The sequence below is a fragment of the Muntiacus reevesi genome, chromosome 8 (genome assembly GCF_963930625.1).
Source record: "Muntiacus reevesi chromosome 8, mMunRee1.1, whole genome shotgun sequence".
NCBI lineage: Eukaryota > Metazoa > Chordata > Mammalia > Artiodactyla > Cervidae > Muntiacus > Muntiacus reevesi.
In genome coordinates, this window is record NC_089256.1 from 96,460,452 (window position 1) to 96,482,576 (window position 22,125).

The 22,125-nt window shown below is 37.9% G+C and overlaps 1 protein-coding gene across 2 annotated transcripts in view; it reads left to right on the plus strand.

The window, feature by feature from the left end:
* Window positions 1-21,897, plus strand: part of LOC136173011 (phospholipid scramblase 2) — a 25,115-nt gene extending 3,218 nt beyond the window's left edge. The window contains exons 2-9 of one of the 2 annotated variants that reach the window (XM_065942185.1): window positions 3,591-3,830; window positions 6,519-6,560; window positions 9,815-10,017; window positions 11,335-11,377; window positions 13,767-13,924; window positions 15,767-15,928; window positions 18,362-18,523; window positions 20,951-21,897. In XM_065942185.1, coding sequence (XP_065798257.1) covers window positions 3,818-3,830; window positions 6,519-6,560; window positions 9,815-10,017; window positions 11,335-11,377; window positions 13,767-13,924; window positions 15,767-15,928; window positions 18,362-18,523; window positions 20,951-20,980 — 813 coding nt within the window. In that variant the 5' untranslated portion in view covers window positions 3,591-3,817 and the 3' untranslated portion in view covers window positions 20,981-21,897. Of the gene's footprint in view, window positions 1-3,590; window positions 3,831-6,518; window positions 6,561-9,814; window positions 10,018-11,334; window positions 11,378-13,766; window positions 13,988-15,766; window positions 15,929-18,361; window positions 18,524-20,950 lie in introns of both variants that reach the window. The other variant, XM_065942184.1, reaches the window with a different exon arrangement.
* The last annotated feature ends 228 nt before the right edge of the window (window positions 21,898-22,125 follow it).

The following is a 22,125-nucleotide window of genomic DNA, read 5'->3' on the forward strand; positions in this document are numbered from 1 at the left end:
CACACACACACACACACACCCAGCCTGGTTGATTTTAAACTGCGCCCGCCACACACACCACACACACACACACACACACACACACACACACACACACACACACACACACACACACACACACACCCCAGCCTGGTTGATTTTAAACTGCGCCCGCCACACACCACACACACACACACACACACACACACCCACCCAGCCTGGTTGATTTTAAACTGCGCCCGCCACACACACCACACACACACACACACACACACACCCACCCAGCCTGGTTGATTTTAAACTGCACACACACACACACACACACACACACACACACAGCCTGGTTGATTTTAAACTGCACACACACACACACACACACACACACACACACACACACACACACAGCCTGGTTGATTTTAAACTGCGCCCGCCATTTTCACTTATTCATAGGAAGTTAAGGATATAGAATTCTGGGACTGTGCTTAGAGCAGTGATGTTTTCCTAAAATAATAAACACATATTCCCATCCTGGGACTTGGAGAAAAATGTTAACTGGCTTGGTTTTAGGCAACTAAGAAGTGGATTTGGATAAGTAATGCAAATCTAGTTAATGCCTACTTTATAGGCATAGTAGTTTTAGAATCTTTCAAAAATTAGGGACATTTCCCCTTTGAATTGCAGGTTGTACTTTAGTATTTCTTGACACAATAAGATAGAACCTTCAGAACCCCAAGAGATGGGTCAAAGGGTTTCCTGGAATATGAATTGTGGGAACATAACTGTATATGACCTGCACTAGTTCTCCTTCTCCCTGGTAGGAGAGGTTTATGATTAATATCCCAGAGCACCAATAGAATAGGTCTGATAGAATAAATCTGACAGAGATATGCTTATATGTGTATAGTGTATGATGCTTTAATTTCCTCAGATGCTCTCATTTAACAGATTAGGAGTGTGTAGTAATCCAATTATAATTTGAAGTTCTGTCTTTGTCCTGAAGCAGTTATGATTCCAGTGGTACAGTATATAATATGATTTCATTAGAGATCTTTTCTTACTACTACAAGAGAAATATGATTTTCTTGGAAGCCTTTCTGTGATTTGTTTCTTACTAGGAGCATTATTTAAAAGTTAATGGAAGACATTATTTAAAAGTTATATTGAATTAATTAGCTAATTAGTTCATCCAGGACACACAGCCCAGTCATTTCCAAACCTGAGTGACGTTATATCTTGTAATGTTCATTAAACATTCTCAAACATTACGTTTGAAAAAACCAAAAGATCCTTAAAACAGCAAAGGAGACCAGACAGAGATGAACACGGTGGATGTCTTTAGCCCACAAATATGTTGTTCTACCTGGCACACGTACCGGTTCCACTGTTACTTCACATTTTGTACCAGAGCTTATGACATACCGTTTTTCCTGCTTGAGATATTATGAAATTGTGAAAATTCTAAAACCTACAGGAAATTGAGGACCCAGATTTTGTTCTGTTGTCATTTTAACAGCAGATACTCATCCTCACAAAGCTACAGGTTAAGACTCAAAAAGTAATGTAAAAAAAAAAAAAAAAAAAAAGTAATGTGACCTGGTAGGAAGGGAAAATGTAAATATAAGCAAATTAGCTATGAGTCTATTTAAGTTTCCCTTCCTTGGATTTCTGTGTAAGGAGGGAATTATCTCTGGCTTCATGAAAGGTAAACACCCTTATGTTCATAGTTAGCACTCATTTGGCAAGGATTTGGGAACTTATTTCTCCGTTATTTAAGAGCCTCCACCTATTTCTAATGTGATGCACAGCATTCGTGTATAAATTTCCTCTTTTTAGCACATTCTTTATTTCTAACTGACACTGGATTTCCCAGGATCAAACAACAAAATGATAAGAAATAAATTGTAAATTAAAACAATTTTTTCCATTTCAAATGGATAGACTTGCCCTCCAGAAACAATGATTTTTTTTTACTAATTCAGTGATTTTCTCATAAAAATAAATTATTTAATTCTAAAAATAATATCTCCAGGTATTATTTGGGATTTTTTCTTGAACTGAGTTTCCTTCTATCCTTTTAGGAAAGGGAAGAATGACTGAACCGGTACTTCCTTAAAATTACTTAGTTGATTAAAGAGTCATATAACATTTTTAAAAAACTAATCATACTTATAAAGTGATCCTATGAGAAACAGTGGTAAGGTAAAAACTTGAGCTGTTTAGTCTAGTGTGTTGAGATGGCTGGATGGCATCACCGACTCGATGGCCATGAGTCTGAGTAAGCTCCGGGAGCTGGTGATGGACAGGGAGGCCTGGCGTGCTGCGATTCGTGGGTCGCAAAGAGTCGGACACGACTGAGCGACCGAACTGAACTGAACTGACCTGAACCCATTTCTACTCCAGAATTTGTTAGGTTTTAAATTTGTACATAGTTAAGGAACTGTTAGTACACTTGAAGATAATGAGAATGAATTTTAATATACACTCTTTGATCACAGAAATGAGTGTTGACAAAAGTAAGCATGGCTTATTGTATATAAGAATTTAGTCTTCTTTTTTAGTTCTTCATGTGATAGAACATAAAACACTAATATGGTCTTTGAAAACTTTTGGCATACATTTGTTACATTTATTTTTCAGTTTATTGTTCACAGTTCTAGAATAACTGCAGAAAAACATAAGATGCTAACTTTTTGTTCTTTTGGCCTGAGGAGGTCCATAGCACTTGGTTTCTGACTAGTTAATGCTAACAGTGGTTATTATTGTTCTAAGAGAATCCAGAAAGTCAACACTGCAACAAGAGACATTTTTTTTAAATTTATTCCAAGGTCAAGAAAACCCATTACTGAACTTCTTGAGTATATATAATTAAGAGGTGACTATAATTGGAATATATTTAAGAGCTTTGCTGTGTTATTAAAATTTATGCTTATGGCAGGCAATGACAGATCAATAATTTGGAAGAGGAGAGGAAGGATGTGGTTTCTTCTCAGGAACACCAGACTTTAGTTAAGGATATGGAAGGATCAGTTGACTTCTTCTCCTCATCTAGGTAACACGGTAGTTGAAGTTGTTAAAGGGGCAGCAGAGGCGGGAGGAGGCCTGGAAAGGGCTGAGCTGATTCACATTAGTGCGGGTCCAGAGAAAACAGTCAAGTAGCAGGTTTTGGCCTAATGTGTTAATTATAATTAATATGCATACAGGGGTTGGGATTTAAGGTGGAGAGATGGAAAAAGTAGTGACTAGGTAATAGTGGGAAACACTAGGATGGGAAGACAAAAACAGCTTCTCCAACCTCTGAGTGTACGTTTTTAGGCTAAAAATCATTTTTTGATATACAAACAGGAGGTCAGGCCTTCTCAAATTTGCTGTTCAAGCTGGGCAGAAAATATCCCCAGGGCCTGGGAATTCCAGCGATATCTGCAGTAGTGTGACCTGGCAGCTGAACTTTCTCCTTTTCATGCTGGACCACGGCTGGAGCCTAGGCTGCGGCTCGGTCCTGCGTGCTCCTGTAGGTTGTGTAGGTTGGAAGGCTCACGTCTTTAACTGGAGGGCCTTGGGCTCACTGTGTTTCTTTTCTGTCTTCCTTCCTCTTTGAACCGTCTCCTCCCAAGATTTTTAGAAATCGTTCACCATCCTGGACTGACCCACAATTTCTAAAATCCTACTCAGAAACACAGCAGTGGGAAAGAGAGTCAAGACTGAAGGTTCAAATGACCAGATTCTCAATGGTTAGATGAACAGAGGAGAATCCTGTGTGTGTATAGTTTCTGGGTATCCTTTTACATATATTTGACCTATGTATTTATATCAGGTCTTCTTTTTCAGAACTGTTTAAATCATGGACAAACAAAGTAAGTAATCTAAGTGTTTATTTAACTCCTATAATATTAAATCTCTTGTTAATGTGTTATTTGTCAAAATGTTTTATTCAGTTTCTGAAAGAACAGAATTTGGCTTGTGGTGTTTATGTTTCAGAACCCGCAGTCTGGGGCAGTGTTTTGACTATAGAGAAGATGTATACAAATATCCACTATCACTAACTTTCCCTTTAAAAATAAAAAAGCCTTAGATAAACCTACGAAATCTTGGGCTTAAAATAATGAAATCTTAGGCTTACTGGAAAATATATAATATTACACTTCATCTCAATCAGGTTTCCCTTTTCTTTGTACATTTTATATATATAAAAAAAAGACTATTCAAGTCATATTATTTAACAAACAATGGATTTAATATGCCAGGGCATTGTAATAAAATGCTTAGATACATCCGCAATATATATCTCATAAAATGCACATTTGAAAAGGTTTAAATAAATATGTCTTTATTTTCTGGCTTTTTTTTCCTCAAGAAAATTCTAAGTAAGATGAGTACTGGCCAAACATGTAATAAAAGACTTTGTCTTTTAAAAAATCTAAGTTTCTGAAGAGAAAAAAATCAAATGGGAAAAAAAAAATCCTGGCTTCAGAAGGATCTCTTTTCTCTATCTTTACTTAGATAACCGAAGAGATATTTGTCTCTACCACAATGCCAGCCTTGGTTCATATATCAGGTCTTCTTTAGGGCCAGAAACCTTGACTTTCTTTCACAATGTTTCATGATTTTTCTTAATATATGCTATATTAATTAACAATACTAAAAGCTTTCAAAATGTAAATTCATATAATATTAAGCTATTTTCTTTGCTGTAAGCTTTAAGATGCTTCATATCACTTAAAAAATTGATTGGGTCATGGTCATAATTACCTTTTAACTCTTCAGTTTCATATATACAAATATATGAATTTGTGTGTATATGTGTACATAAGAAGAATGTATATGTGTGTGTGTATATATATATATAGATAGATAGATATAGAGAAATAACAATAAAATAACTTGTTAACAATATGAAAGTCCTATGATTTTTTAAGTTATTCTGAGTTGCACTGCACAGATGCAGAAATGCATCCATAAGTCATTTGCTCTTTGATCTGCTTGAACACTTGCCCATTCACTTATTGTTTTTCTTTGTATAACTTCCCCCTGGAATTCCTGAAACTGGGATTGTTGCTCTGATGCTGAAGCCCCAGAGATTATAGCCGCCTAATTTCTTGAATCTGTCAGCTCCTTGACTTGTGTGTGTATTTACTGTTGTTCAAACAGCGGTACCTGGTAAGAAGTGACAAAATGTGACATGCCATTTAAGGATGGGTCTCTAAGTCACACTTGCAGTGTGTTTCCTCGAGGTCTGTTGAGTCTTACCCTGTGGGGGGGCTGTGGGCAGAGCCTGAGGAGCTGGAGAACTGGAGCTGGCCCACCCACCTGAAGCCAGGGCAAAAAAAGAAAAGACGGCTAGGTCAGAATGAGTTGTGATATTGCAGCAATGTGTGATAATTTGGGGTATGCTGTGGTCCATATGGGGAAAAGCCCTGACTCAAGTAGAGGATTTTCTGTTGCCTGAATTTGCACAGTATGCATCGTCTCCATTCAGCTGAAGTTATTATGAAGCCAATAATGGAAAAGAAAGCGGGTAGGAGTGGGGCATAACCCAGCCTTCCTGTGAAATCACATGACCTGAGTGGTCTTTCAAGACACATGATAGAGAAACACAGGAAATGTGTCAGATTGAAAGTCTGGTCAACTTTTTCTTCTACATTCATGCTATGTCCCCATTATTCAAAACCAAACTGTTTTGAATCTACAGTTAATAAGCCATAGGAAAGAAAGGAGAACGTTGCATAAATAGAGTGTCTGCTAGATCATCAATTCTGTGAAGGCAGAGCTAGTGCAGCCACTGAACCTAACTGCGGGGTGACACAGGGCATGCTGGTAAATACTTATTTTCTGGCCAAGGTGGTCGCTAAAGGAATGGTTAGGCAAATGCAAATATGAAGAAATAGGAAACTGAAAAGTTTGTACATACATTGAGATTATTCAAAGCACACTGATTAGCAGATAGCAAAACGTAATATGTTTGTTTATTGTAATTAACTCAGTTCTGATTTTTGTCAGTCAAAATCAGTCAAATGCTGGGAATTCCCTATGGTATAAACTTAATGGGGGTAGTTCCAGAGTAAGCATTAAAAGGATATTTAAATACTGAAGTACACATATAATTTTGAATATTTAAAACATAATTCTTATAGCAACAATTATAGATAGCTTTAAAATCACCTATAATCCTTCCATTACCAAACCCACATCCAACTAGTTTCATGTATCTGTTTCTCCACAGTCTATGTGTGGTTTTAAAACAATCTATTTTTTCCTCATAACGAAATCAAATTATGGAAGACAGCACTCACCAAACATTTTTGAGAAATAGAAATTCAGTCCCAGTAACTTAGCTGCTGTTTTATTCAAAGAGAATTTGTTTGAACCAGGATTCGACTGCAAATTACCTTTGATAACAGGCACAACTTTTGTTAAGTGAAGAATCCACACTGTTTCAATACAACACAAGAGCATGTAAATGAAATTATCTAAGAACTATGCATTTTTCTAATATGTATATATATTTTTAAGAAGGTATATGTTTACCTTTTGTTGAATTACAGATGTGCAAATGAATGCTCCACACCCAGGAACAAATTTAACAGGTGGGTATCCCCTTGAATATCCATCAGCAGCATTCCCAGGTAAACATTTGCTTAAAGAATTAAAAAAAAAATTATCAGTTATGGACATTCCCCAAAGGATGTGCGTGTGTGTGTCTGTATGTGTGTGCCTATCTCTGTGTGTGTTTTAGTAGTGTCTTTTATTAAAGGGGCAATAATGAAATTGACAGTGTAGTACTTGATTTTTTTCTTTGATTATATGTTATCATAAGGATCATTAAAATATTTTTTTCTATACAGGATAGTAAAAACAGTAGTGAGTTGACAGCATATGAAATATAAGGTTGTACATAAATTAAAAACCAAAATATACATATTTAGTAACAGATTTTATTGATTCTCAATTTGTTCTGAAAATTATGGTCATTCAATCATATTTAGGAGATTTGTCTTTGGGTATTTTTGAGTTATTTATTGTCTGGAGTTAATTGTGTTCAGTGATTGTCATGAAAAAGAGATAACTGCTTAAGCATGGAAGCTTCACTCATCAGAAACATAGCTGCCTGGGATAATTCTCACTTTCATTTTGAAACATACAAAAATGTGAAACCTTTACTTTTATATACATACTCAACTGTGCCTTGCCTTTCTAAGAAAATAACTGAGTCATATCACTACATACACCAAGGAATATATTATTTTTTTTGAACCATTGTCTAGAAGACTTCAGAGATTTTCATTTAGACAAACACAGTCATCAGCATTTCCAGAACTTTGCCAGATGGCGGACTTCATTTGCAAGTAGGCATCTGCTTTTGAGAGACCAGGACTTAGGATCTAAAGGGATCCTGTTTGGCCGCAAGGGTTTACACATTTTGTTCTACTCTGAGCAAACACATCTGCTTGGAACCGAGTGACTTGTTTAGCTGTCTAGCCAGGAACCTTTCAGTGAAGCCTGATCTCCTCCAGAGGTTTGTGTTTAAAAAAAACGTGACGTAGAAAGACTGCCAAGGTTCTAAGATGACAGTTCTCAGAGGTGCCTAGGCTGAAGTATTACTTGTTAACTGCTGAAAACACTAGTACCAGGGCACTACCCCAGGAAAATTGAAGCAGGGGCTCTGGATGTGGGACCCTGGGATTAGTAATTGTTTAATTTCCAGGTGATTCTAACGTGCAGCCAGGGCTGAGAACTGCTACTTGAAATTTTTATATGGTTGGTGTTTAGAGAATTGTTAGCACTTGGGGGATATTTTAATCCACCCATGACTAAATAACAGTAGATGGTACATAATTAGGTTATAACCAGACTGAAGAGCTTGTGAGAAAAATAGCTCAACTTTCTTAAGTCTAAGGCTCATGTAGCACAGGTCTTTTATGATAATGATGCTAACAGTGATGGATTGTGGAATAACTCGTTTAGTTCTCAGGAAATATTAACAGGGTAAATACTATTCATTATCCCCATTATGCAAGTGCAAAAACAGTCATAGAGAGACTGGATCAGGCTTCAAGTTCTGGCTTCTATATTTAATCATTGTGTAGTGGTTTTAAGCAAGTTGCTGTACCTCCAAGCCTCAGTTCTTATGTATAAAATGGGCATAATATTTTCTAATTCGGGTGGTCTGAAAATTAAATGAGACTATGTGTAAAACACCCAGCACAATGCTTTACAATTAATAAATGACAAATATTTGCTATTATATTTGTAATATATTAAATCAGTTGGGCTTTAAGTAAATGAAATATTATTTCAGGTAATTCCATATGTCTGTTTAATCCATTGATTTGGAAAATAACTATTCTCTCAAAGAATCCTGTGAAGATTTAATGATGCTAATAATGTAACCAGTTAATTCACATCTCTCCCTCACTGGCTTCCTGTGGTTTGATCTTTGCACTATAGTCCCTGCTGTTTAAAAATAGATATGTTAATGTTACAGACAGTACCTAATGGGTGAGGCTTCCCTGGTGACTGACTCAATTGTAAAGAACCCACCTGACAAAGCAGATGATATGGGTTCAGTCTCTGGGTTGAGAAGGTCCCCTGGAGAAGGAAATGGCAATCCACTAAGTATTCTTGCCTGGGAAATCCCATGGACAGAGGAGCTTGGTTGGCTAAGTCCATGGGGTTGCAAAAAAGTCCGACAGGACTTAGCAACTGAAAACAAACAGCTATTAAAATATTGTAGGACACAGTAATTTGTTTGAAGTTACATTCCATTCCTATGGAACCGTTACTCTGTAGACTATTCATTTAAGTTATAAAGTTACAAAGCTTCATATTTGTAATCACAAGTTCATGTGGAATAGAATAAATACCTACTGAATTTCTTCCTCTACTGTGCTTAATAAATACTTGAGACAATTTTGCTTGCTAGTTTTTACCTTCCTTGATTTTCAAGTTGTATTTTCCAGAGACTTGCTAAATTGTGAAATTTAAATTTGGAACATAAGTATCATAATTAAACTTTTTTTTTTCCCCTATGTGGAGAGTTTTAGGAATGGAATACACCATGGGTTCAAACTTCAGGCAAATTGTTAACCCAGGGGAGCATCTGGACTAGGGGAAGCAGTGACACGCCTTTACCTCTTTACGAGGCTTTCTCAGCAAAGGCACCATGATATTTTCGGAAGGATAGCTCTTTTTTTTTCAAGGCACTGTTCTTGTGCTTTTAGGCTATTTGGCTTCTTCCCACCTGATGCTAATTCTGCCCTCCAACTGTGAGAGCCAGAAGGGTCTCCAGATGTCGAGTATGCAATGAAGGGACAAAACTACGTCAAATCTATACGTGTAGGAGATGTCACTTGTTAGAATTCTAGAACCATTTTCTTCTCAAGGTGGCTTGGCTATAGAAATGCTGACTCAGAGCCTCTGTTCTGGGCTTTCTGCTCAATGCCATCCCTCTTTTTCAAGAAGCCATTTCAGAAGTTTTATGTACCTGACTCTAGATTGTTTGTTGACCTTCTTTTACTTCCTTGGTTTTCAGGCATATTTTCATCTGAGTTTTGAATGATGAGGGTAAGTCTGTGTGGCAACTCTGTACACAGAGCCTAAAACCCTCAAAATATGAGTGGACATGAAATCACAGATATCTCAATGAAAAATCACTGATAGATAAAAATATCTTAGAATCCTAAGAATCTTAAATATCTTAAGATTTAACATTATCTTAGAATCTTGTTTCTACAGGATTTCTGAGTAGGAATTGTAGTTTGTAGACAGCTGGGGCGATCCTAAAAGACTTGGTTTGCATTCTTCTGTGCAGTTACGAATTATTCCCATGTTCGTATTTCAGGACCTCCGGGATACATTGGCTGTCCTGGCCCCCAGGCTGGCTATCCAGTGCCACCGGCTGGTTATGCAAGTCCTGGCCCAGCTGGCTTCCCTGTCCAACACCAGCCAGCGGCTAGACACCCAGGCGAGCCCACCCAGGTATCATGGATGCCACCACCACTGCCTCCAGCAAACTGCCCACCGGGACTGGAGTATTTAACTCAGGTAACTCACTACCTAAAACACTCATTAAAAGCAAAACTGTGCTGCCAGTTTACTTAGTGAGAGTAACAATTGACTAGTTCACAAAAGTGTGAAACAGTAAGCAACTTTACTGTCAAATTACTCTAATTCTTCTAGGTCAGGTCTACTTTTACAGCAAAATGCACATGTTTTGGGAAATTGTGTGTTCTATGATCTTGAATATAATCTGCAGTAACAGCCAATATCAAACCTTTAGTAAGCACTATTTTTCCATGCTTTATCCCTAAGTATAATACATGTATTAACTCACTTAATTCTTTTTAAAAAATTCTGTGATATGTAAGTATTATAATTATCACCATTTTACAGAAGAAGAAACTTGGGTCCAGAGAAGTTACATAATTTGCTCAGCATCAAAATGCACAGGAAGTAGGAACAAGTTTTCATTTCCGGGACCTTGGCTCTGAAAACTGTGTCCTTTAATCCCAACACTGAATAATTTTCCAGGAGTTGGAAAGAAACATCAAACTCAATTTAGTGTTCATTTTCCACAAGTGGTACTAAGAAAGGAGTTAATAACCTGTGTATAATATGACCTACCTTTTATAATAATTAGAAAATTACATTTTTATGTTGCTCTTGTTTTTTGGAAGACCCAATGTTATTAATGCTACCAATAAGGAAAAAACGTTCCTGGGTTTTAATGTACAGCGTAACGGCTTACCTCAGCAATGTGAGGGTTAATATCTGCTTGCCATTAGAAATTTGTTAGGCTAGTTTTCAGTAAATGAGCTGTCTCTCTTGCATTCTGCACTAATTTCCCATAATGCACTTGGGCAGCATATAATATAAGAACTTTGGTAGTTCCTAAATTCCCTAAGAAATACCCTAAGTATATTTTTTTAAAGAAAAATTAAGCCCTTACAATATATTTGGGGAAGTCATCACCTACCATAAATGATATCAAGCACACTTTAAAAGAAAAATGTTTTTATTTGTAGAAAAAAGCTCTTTAAATGGATGAAAAGGTCTTAATATTTCTTAGGCCCTTTCTGGAAGGAACATTTTTTTCTAATTTTATAGGGATTCCAGTGTAAGTCAATTTTGTTTGCCCTGAATTTGCCCACATTAAAAATAAACATTTCAGTAGTTTTAAAAAATATACTAACTTTAATTTTATACCTAGATGTGAAATAAACAGTTATTAACTATTGATAGTATTGATAAATGTTGGTAACTGATTATATACATTCTTTTAAAATATACAAACACTGATGTTAATTTGTTTGGTTTAATAACATGGTTACAGCTCTTTTTTTTTTCTTTTTACTATAATAGATAGATCAGCTATTGATTCATCAGCAAATGGAACTTCTGGAAGGTATATATTCATTGTATTTATCATATTTCTAGGAAGAGAGGACATTTATGCAGATAAAAGCATATCATCAAACACAGATATAACACTTTCAGTGATGTTGAAACTAAACCTGCTTTTAAAAACCATTATCTGTGATAATGATAATCCTGATAAGGATCATCAGCAGCTCATTTTTTGAAATTAATAGTCAAGTGGTAAAATACCATTAAGCTGGACATCTGTCCTCATGATACAGACCATGACTTGGGAGGAAACCAGTCAAAACTTACTTTTGTTCAATCTTCTCTCTAGAAATCACTTCAGTGATTGTATCTCTAACCCACCCTAACCTCTATCTCTTCAACTTTTTTTTTCCCGAGTTTGTGATGAGCTTGAGATTGTCAAAGAGCCACATGAAGTAGTTCAGTTACCTTACTACATTTCCAAAGTAGATGAACTCTGCCTTTGGAGGGATGGGGATGTTTTGGAAAACCTCATTATTGTCCATGGTTTTTCTTGGGAGTTCAGATGAGCACTGTAAAACCTTTGTTCCACAGGCTATGAATTATCACCTTGGCACAGGGCCACCACACTGAAGGCTGCTGACCAGTCAGCCACGCCTGACTTCCTAGAGTGTCGCTGCTGCTCCTATGAATGGGGCCTGATTCCTGCAGTTGTTTCCTTTGGCCCAGAGCTCCTCAGGGGCAAAGGAAACTTAAGAAAGCCAGTAGATGTTTCAGGACTGCTGCCAGGGAAAGAGAACCTGGGTAAATTCACGCACCGATGTATTTTCCTTACAGACAATTCAGTGAAAACGTTAATAGATTTTGGAATATATCTATTAAATCTTTCTTCACATCTCTGCAAAGTTCTTTACCACTGATAGGAATAATAAAGTGAATTGTACTACTATAGTAATATGGTTAATATTTGGTTAGAATATATAATTGTTGCTTATTCCACTTAAATCACTTGTGATGTTCACTGTTAGAAATTTAATGTTCTGGTTGTTTTTCTTTTGGTCCTGAGATCTCAGTTCCCTGACCAGGGATTGAACCCACACCCCCTGAATTGGAAGCGTGGTCTTAACCACTGGACCGCCGGGGAGTCTCATAGTGTTTTCATTTTCATTAGTTTGTTTACACTAATTTTCTCTGGAAAAGAGTATGATAATTTGAATTTTCAATTTTTTTAATGATTCATTGTAGGGTTTTTTTTTTGATATTATAAAAACCAAAAAATCAGACACTGTACATTATATAGCACTCCATTGATAGTTTTCAGATTTATAAGTTTTATATATATTTGAAAAAAATATATGTATTAGTCATGAAATAGAAAGTAAATTTCAAATTTAATAATTATGAATTCTTCAGTTTTTTAAAAAGGATATCTAATTTTCTTATTTTTTGTCTTAAATTGCAAGTTTATATTTTAATATTATAAATAGTATAGAGAAAAGGTTACTCAGTTTATTTTTTAGCACCTGAGACATGAGAGGACACTAGTACATGTCCCAGTTCAAAACTGAAGAGACAACAAAGACAGAACCATAGCATTCTTTCCTTTGTTTTCATTTTTTAAGTAACTAGAAACAGATTGTGTAAGCTCGCTGATCTCACTTTACAGATAAACAAGCTGAAGAAGTAGAGATTAATCTACTTACGAAACACTTAGGTAATAGATCCCATTTCATGATTACTTTAACTTTTTTACATAAAATATTTGACCGGTGGATACTGAAGTAAAGGGTGGCTCTTTTCAAGGCAGAGTCAGGGTCTGTCTAAGGCATAGCAAAGACACTTAAGGGAGGTCATGGTGATGGAACTTGTGGAGAACATCTTCATCTAGATCCATCCACACCAATATGAGGGACTGATTTTTGCCTCTGGTTTTGACTGCTCCGTACTTGGATGACCGCTGGCGCCCTGTGACTCGGCCAGCGAGGGCCGTGGGCGGCCGTGTGCACGTGTGTGGAGTCGCTCGGTTGTGTCGCGCGCTCTGCGACCCCAGGGACGGGAGCCTGCCGCTTCCTCTGTCCGTGGGATTTTCCCAGCAAGAATACTGCAGTGGGGTGCCATTTCCTACTCCAGGTGATCTTCCCGACCCAGGGGTTGAGCCCCCATCTCTGGCCTCTCCTGCATTGGTTGGCACTTTACCGCTGTGCCACCTGGGAACCCCTTGTGTCTCATAGAAATTCCACATTTCTCTGTGCTCTCATACCCTCTCCTCCATGCCTGTCACCTTTTTTGTATATTTAGATAATTCCTAAACACCTTTCCTTTTCTTCCTCCTGTGTTAAATGAAGTGCCATCTAAAAATGGTATAGCTGGACGCTATAGCATCTTAGGATAGACTGATGATTGTTTTAATACTGTGGTCATAATGAGTCCCTCTGTTATGTTTTTAGTCCTCACAGGTTTTGAAACTAGAAACAGATATGAAATTAAGAACAGCCTGGGACAGAGGGTCTACTTCGCATCAGAGGACACTGACTGCTGTACCCGAAACTGCTGGGGGCCTGCCAGGCCCTTCGCCATGCGGATCCTTGACAACCTGGGCCGAGAGGTGATGACTCTGGAGCGGCCCCTGCGGTGTGCCTGCTGCTGCTGTCCCTGCTGCCTGCAGGAGGTGGGCGCGCGCTTGGCGGCGACAGTCACGGTGCTTGGCAAAGCGGTCCCGCGGGCATTGCCACCTTCTCGGTGAATTTATGTAATGAAGTGAGATTTAAAGGTGGAGTGGCTCCCCAGCTATTAGTTTATGCTCGAGAGCAACTTGTAGGAAGGAGGCAGGTGGAGAAGAGCAAGCCGTCAGCCGCACCTCCCTGGGCAGTGTGCCCTCCGGGCTGAGATCAGAGAGCTCAGCGACCAGACTCCTTGATCTTCAGGGAGAGCTGAGAATTAGGGCACCTGGGTCCCGTCCCTCACCTGAAATGACCACGAGGGCCTGGCCAGAGCCAGAGGAGAGCCCCATAGGGAATGTCCTCAAATGCCATCCCAGTAGCGAGTGGTCAGAAGAGTGAGGAAAAGGACACACATGCTCATCACATAATTTTAGCCAACCTGCAGGGAGCTAAGGAGGGCTTCCCAGGTAACTCTCGCAGTAGAGAACCCTCCTGCCAACGCAGGTAGATGTGCGTGACCTGGCTTCCATCCCTGGGTTGGGAAGAGTCCCATGGGGAGAGGAACCCCGTGGGCCACAGTCCACAGAGTCACGGAGAGCCTGACACAACTAAAGAACCTGCCCGGCAGTGCGCGCGACCCCAGAGGTGCAGGCTCAGCCCTGGGCTGGGAAGACGCCCTGGAGGAGGAATGGCCCCCGCCCCAGCGTTCTTGCCCGAGCTGCCCCGTGGACAGAGGGGCCTGGCGGGCCGCGGCCCGGGGACACGCGGTCAGACGTGCCTGGGCACGAGCGCGCGCAGCGGCCCTGGTGGAGGCGCCCTCTGAGAAGTTTCAGCCCCTGCGTCTTCCAGTTCTCCGTTTGAAAAGCTGGTATATTTGAGTTCCTGTAATTCCCACCACGGGACAGGGCGCGTTGAGGGCACCTTCAGGCCCGTGGAGGCCAGGCGTCTCCGTAGCACTTGACAGCCCCCTGCCAGAGCGGGGGCTCGGGGGCCCCGGGCGCAGAGTGCTGGGGAGCCGACCTCCGCCGGCACCTCCCCTGGCCCGGGGCCGGGGCCGCCGGGGCTGCTCAGCGTCCACGCGGGTCTCAGAGCGGGCGGACGGAGCTACAGGCTCCTGGACATCTGATGTCTACTACTGCACTGGTTTCTGAAAGGATGACTGAAGGGGTTCACGCTGAGTTATTGTGTTTTCCAAGTCAATTAGTTTAGATATAGTAATATTCAAGAATAGCTGAGGTAAAACAGAGTTTGATAGAATATGCTTTACAGTTTATAGAGCAGGTTAGCATATGATTGGCCATAGTAAACAGATCTAGGAAGTCCTCAGTTACAGATGAACATGCCGAGATGCTCTCAAGGTTGCGGAGTTGAGGTTCAGCTTCAAGGTTTCAGGCCCCATCTTGTTTCTGTCTGAGCACTACTGACCTTATTTGAAGATTGCTCCAGTGATCAGGGCTCTGTCCATACATCTAAACCCCTATTTTTAAAGGAGTTTGAAAAATAGCTCTTAATTATTTAGACATTTTTCATAAGTATGGAAATTTATACGAGACCGATAGAGCAGCACTCCAGAGTGGGTGCGGGGCATGCGGCCTCCCTGAGCTGGCGTCTCCTCTCTTCCACTTCGCCGCTGGGAGTCTGATGCAAGTTAATTTACCTCTCTGTTCCCCCCTTACTGACTCTATAAACAGGGGTGATAGTAGCAACCTGGTAAGGACATAGAGTGAGTTAACTGGTGCTTAGAGCAGTGTCTGACAAACAGTTTATATATTCTTTTGCTTTTGTAGATAGAAATCCAGGCTCCTCCTGGTGTCCCAGTAGGTTACGTTACTCAGATCTGGCACCCTTGCCTGCCAAAGTTTACAGTTCAAAATGAGAGGCGAGAGGATGTGCTAAGAATTTCTGGTCCATGTGTTGCCTGCAGCTGTTGTGCAGATGTTCATTTTGAGGTAAGACATGTGATAATGTTTATAGGTTTTGCTTTCCTAGTTAATAAACTTTAAACATGGTGGTTTCTGTGTAGAGGCACTGTATATTATCCCTTTTGAGTGGAACATTAACCTAGTCATTAACGTCTGGTTTCCAAAGCATATGGTCTTTCCTTAGTCTGAAACACAGGCTATCAGTGCTCTAAGCCCTCTTCAGAATCTCTAGCATCTTTGAGTTCCTACAAAAAGCACAACTACGCAAAGAGAATTTTAACAACAATAATATATGAGGTACTACCCTACCATGCTTCTCTATGGTCTGTCCTTTATCCTTGTATTAAAGTAATTAGAAATCACAATTTATCTGTGTATTTACTATCTCAAGAAACTTCATTTCAGCAATTTTTCGACAAATGGGGCCCAGACTTACAGCCCAAATTAATTGGATGCAAACGCTTAAAAGTCAAACAACTATAAAACTTAATCTTGATACCACAACTCTCTTGTATAAGTATAAACTCTGTTAAACTGGACAATTTCTACAGAAGGGACAAATTATAAAACTGAGTGGGGCTGGCCCGCTTATAATGAACCTACAGATTTCTTTTTAGAATAGTTTATCAGTTATTTGTATTAAATTTATAAGTTAATCAATGTAATAGTAATATAATGTTTATTATTTCTAGAAATTGAAATCATTTTATTATATAGGTTTTTGTTTTTAAAATTTTTTTTAGAATTTAGTTAAAAATCATCTAGTCCTATTGACTTTCCAGTTGTACATCTGTATATGCTTTTCTGTTCCTTTCCATTAAAAATTTATATATTCTACTTCTTACATAAATTTTTGGTGAATTTTTTAATTCCTTTCTATAGGAATCAAAAAGAAAAAAAGGAAATCTTAATATCTTGTAAGTTTAGTAGTAGGATTGTGGTGGCTGATAAATTATCTTCTGTATATTTCATTTAAAATTTTTCAAAAATTAAATTAAAAATAAAACGTAAGGTATAGATGTTTAGATGACAGTGTTAGCAGATGAAGCATGTGAGTGTGCACTAGGGAATTTTATTAGTCTGTTTTGCCGTTGTAGCACAACTAACAGCCCCTAAAACCCAGTGGCTTAAGAAAACAGGAATTTATTCTCATGCTCATGGATCTCAAGGTCAGCTGTGTCTGGAGGACATACCTAGGCTTAGACAGATGGCCCTGACTTAGGCTGGAAGTTGGCCTCAGGTCTGCCCCCGGTATGTTCGCTCTGGAGTTGCGTCAACAGCAGCTGCCTGGATCATGCTTTTTTAGTGGCTGATCACTGGGGAGCAGGACCAAGGCCACGATCTCTGCTGTCTAAGATCTCTGCTGGTGTCACATCCATTAAGCCTCCATTGCTTAAACAAGGAACGTGGCCAAGTCTTAATTTCAGTGAGCAGGGAAGTATACTAATTTCATAGGGAGGACACTGAAATGACTATTTGATGAACAGTAACCCAGGCTATCACAGCAGTCATAGTAGGAGTTTATTTCATGTTTTTAAAGAGCTTAACTATCTACATCCAAATAAAATGAGTCAATGTTTTTAATCTCCCATATTTAGTGGCTGGTTTCAGCCTAAGAGAGGACTTCAAATGTTGCCAGTATGTGTGGTGCCTCGTGCCTGCTCTGATACAGCCCTGCCTATAAATACCCTGGCGAGTGTGGGCTACATTCAGCCCCCAAATGCCCACGTTGTGAGGGGCATTCCATGGGCTATATAAGCTGTTCCGTTCTTTATCATGGACCTGAGCTTTATTCAGATAGAAACATACAGTTAGAAAAACTTTGTTTTGGAGTTCTTTTGTTTCATACATCCTTCCTCTTTTATTGTTCAGTCCCATTCTGTTGTCCAGTCTTACCCCGAGCCTTGACCTGGGGCATCCCATCAAATTACTTATTGGTTACTTTACTTCGCTCAAAACTGCCAGTACTCTTTTCCAGCCTCTTGGCCTTTTATGTTTTTCTGAGTCCTTCCATCGCCTTTAAACACTCGACCTATGTCAACTTTCTGTGCTAATCTTAAAGCTGAAGTCAGATTAGAGTTTCATTTATTACCTGCTCCCCCCACCAGATGGCTTTAGAAATTTCATTCAAAGAATAATTTCATAGTTGTATCTTTTCCTGCTTGAATTTTATTTTGGATAGATTCAACTAATTTATTACTGTATATCGTAATGGAGAACAGAAAGTGTTAACTATTTCAGCTAAACTACTTTCATATTAGTTCTCTGTAGCAAATAAAGTTTTTAAAATGAATCTGTAAATAAACATAGGAATCTACCTTCATCTACTGAGTGATATAATGTTCACAGTTATGAATGGCATATAATTTTAATATTGGTTTCATTTTACTTCTACTTGGAAAGTAGCTTTGTTAGTTTGCTAGAAGTTTTTGTCCTTTTTTTTCTTTCTTTCCAATTTAGGTTAAATCTCTTGATGATAAGTATGTGGTTGGCAAGATTTCCAAGCACTGGACTGGCCTTGTTCGAGAGTTGTTTACAGACGCCGATAACTTTGGCATCCAGTTCCCGTTAGACCTTGACGTGAAAATGAAGGCTGTGATGCTTGGTGCATGTTTCCTCATTGTAAGTTTACTCCTGCTAATCTAGGACACAGATGCTTTCTCTAGTTTTATTCTGAAATAGTTTTTTAAATTTTATATATTTAAATGACCTTAAATTTGTAGGTTTTATCGAAAGTGGTCCTGTTTAATCTTAGCTCTGAAATTCCATTTTCTTCTGCTACTCTTGGTTCACAGGTGACTAGCTTCTCTCTGGAGAATCTGTAGTTTCACACTGTAACAGAAGGATCTTACATGTTAAGGAGAAGTTCTGGTTTTAGTGGTTAAAAAAAAAAGCTACCACCACCACCAATAACAAAAAAACCCCAAACTGGCACTTTGGAGAAGAGTTTGAATCTTCTAGTGTGTTTAAATGAAATATGTCTCAGTGAAACAAAGAAATTTCTTCCTTATTCACTATTAAATCGTCTAATACAGAAATACAAACTGCAATAAGAATGTACATTTCATCAAGTCTTGGATGGAACTATCAATTGAGAGGAAATATATGGAATGCAGCATTGATTCTGAACTTGTCTTCACATTAAATTAGCTAGGAAGTTTTCAGCAGTAAGCCATACCCCAGTTTAACTAAATCAGAAGCACACCATTAAACGTTTGTGTAGCTCCCCAAGGTGACTCCGTGTGTGGCCAGTGTCAAGGTCTCTGGGGACACAGCAGTGGTTTTCCACCTTAGCCACACAGCAGGAACACCTGGGTAGCTTTCTCACGCCCTCTGTCAGGACTGTACCCAGATCCAGTAAACTAAATCTGGAGATGGAACCCAGCCATCAAGTGTTCAAGCTGTCATATAATGCAATGCAAGTGAGGTTTGGAGCCACTAAATTAATATCTTAAACACTGACATGCAGAAGCAATCAGAAAAAAAAAAAAAAAGAAAACACTAAAAAGTGAGAGAACATACAGAAAAGGATTCAGTTACTTCAACAAATAAATATCAGAAGATAAAAATGAAAAGAGAAACATCAGCTTAATGTAGTTTGTAGACTGTGTTTGGATACTGATTTAAACAAACCAATACAAAAAGACATTTACAAGACCTTCATGCACATGTGAACACTGGCTATTTGATGATATTAATGAATTAGCAAGGTTTTTAAAATGATGTTGTTATTATGGTTATGCAAAAACAAAACAGTCCGTATTTTTTAAGGGTATATACTGAAGTATTTCAGTATGAAATGATATGGTTATTTATCACAGATTTGCTTTTAAATAAGGGCAGTGAAGCCAGGGGGACATAAGGGATGGATTAATCGGTGAACTAAGCTGGGTGAGTAGTCACTGGGACTTTATTATGCTATTCTATCTAAATTGGGATAGACAAGATTTTCTATATAAAATTTTAAAGATAACCACAATTCTGTTTAAAAATTATGCTTTCAACAAATGTTTATTTCACATGAGAAGAAAACTGTAATCTTAATCTTGGGGAACTGTTTAACCAAAGGTTTACACACCATAACCAAAGATATGATGTGTATAGGGCAGAGAGAGTGATGTCTGGTTAGATGAGATATGGGATTGGAGGGTGGTGGTGGGGTTATGAAGTGAAAGTCCCTCAGTCATGTCCAGCTTTTTGTGACCCCATGGACTATACAGTCCATGAAATTCTCCAGTCCAGAATACTGGAGTGGGGTTATTAGGAACTGAATATAGGGTAGATTGGGCAACTTATTATAGACCTTGGGAAGATACTAAAAATTGTTTAGTTAACTGGTTAGTTTTAAGCTACATATAAATAAAAATAATTATAAATCCAAATTTTAGAATGATAAATCCTGATGACCAACTGTATTAGTGCAACTGCAAGTGAATGGTTATAAAGATTCAGTTATTTCTTTATAAAGGGATAAAGGAAAATGACAGATGTGAGAGAGCTAAAATCCATACAATCTAGAAGTCATAGGGATGAAGATTTGGTTAGAAACTGATGCAGTAAGATGAACTGAGGAACAGAGAGACAGGCTTGGAAGAGAAGTCATAAAATTGGGCCCCAAAATTCTAAGATATTATTCTAAGTCTAAGATGGCTGTCATTCTCCTGAAACAATCTAAAAATTGTACATGGAACTCCATGTACAGTCACAACACAAGTTATATTACTAAAGAAGGAGTTCGAAAAGTTGAGGCAGAAAGATTGAAAGAAGAATATTCTAAGAAGCATGAAGGATAGTGAAACTTGCAGAAATTACCTGAGAATTACTTAAGTTCATGCAGGTATCCATAAATGAACAGAATTGTAGGATTTAATTGCCTTCAAACTGGAAAGTTGAAGCTGTCACTTTTTCCTAGATCTACCTATTACAGTTGATTTTTCTTGTTTAACAAGTATGTTATTTTGTTTCTTCAGATCCCTTAGCATTTATGCATCTGAGAGCTGATCTCTGCTTGGTGCTGAAAACTCATTTCTATATTTTGTTTTTCTCTAGGACTTCATGTTCTTTGAAACGATTAAGTGAACAGAGAGCAGGAGTGTGATAGTACATTCATGAAAGTCTCAGAAAATCTGAAGTCCGTACCTTGATTGGGACTATTATGCAAAAGAAAATCGTGTGGATTTTTTTCTTCATGTAAATGACTTATTACAGCATGTGTAAATTATACTAGGATACCTGAAGCTTCAGGCATGTGATTTTACTTTTCAAATGAAAGAGTTTATTTTCTATATCACTTACTTATAAATGTTTTTATGCATTTTCTTCTTCATTGTGCATTTTGGAGAAAGGCTATAGAAATTTTTACATTTAAACATAACTTCCTATGATGAATTGCTTTGAACTAGAGTCCCTGCTTTGTTTTCAATCTGTACAGAAAAATTAATTAAAGCCTTTTTAAAGTAATACTATTCTAAACATACATTATTTTATTAAATCTAGTTATTTCCTATGTAACAACTGTTATTTTGCAAAAATGGTATATTCAAAAAAGTTCAAAATGAACATAATTTTCAGTGTTTATTTTTACAGTTATGCTCAAATAATACTCAATATTCATATTGTCAAATGTATTTTTTGTTCAGAAAATCACACTACATTTAACTTCTATAATCTGTAACTATTAACATTTTTATATTGACAAGACTATAAATTACCAAATTTTGATGATTTTTCATGAATAAAAGAATGATTGTGTACCAAAGAAGGACACACTTAAAGATTTACTCACTCTAAAACTGGGATACTATAATATTTTGAAGTAATTATATATATATGGAATAATTAGCTTCTGTTCTATATTCTGTCATTCATGGAGTACAGTAGTTTTCAGATCACTCAAGTGTTAATTAAATAGAACATATATATTCTGTCCTTTTATATAAACATATATAAATGGTCTATTGGATTATTTTTGCCAACAATTAAATAATTAAAACATTGCTGATATCTTTCTTTGAATGTTTGATTTTTGTTTTTAAACAGACTGTGAACAGTCAATTCACATGATATTCTGAGCTTTACATATTTACCTCACTTTCCCTTTCAAATCTTTAAAGAGCTAAACCATAAGATAATCTTTGGTAAAATATGTATATACCTATGCTGGAAACTGAGTTTTCTTCCTGTTAGAAAGTTAGTGCAATTTTTGTACACTGTTTTGTAGGGAA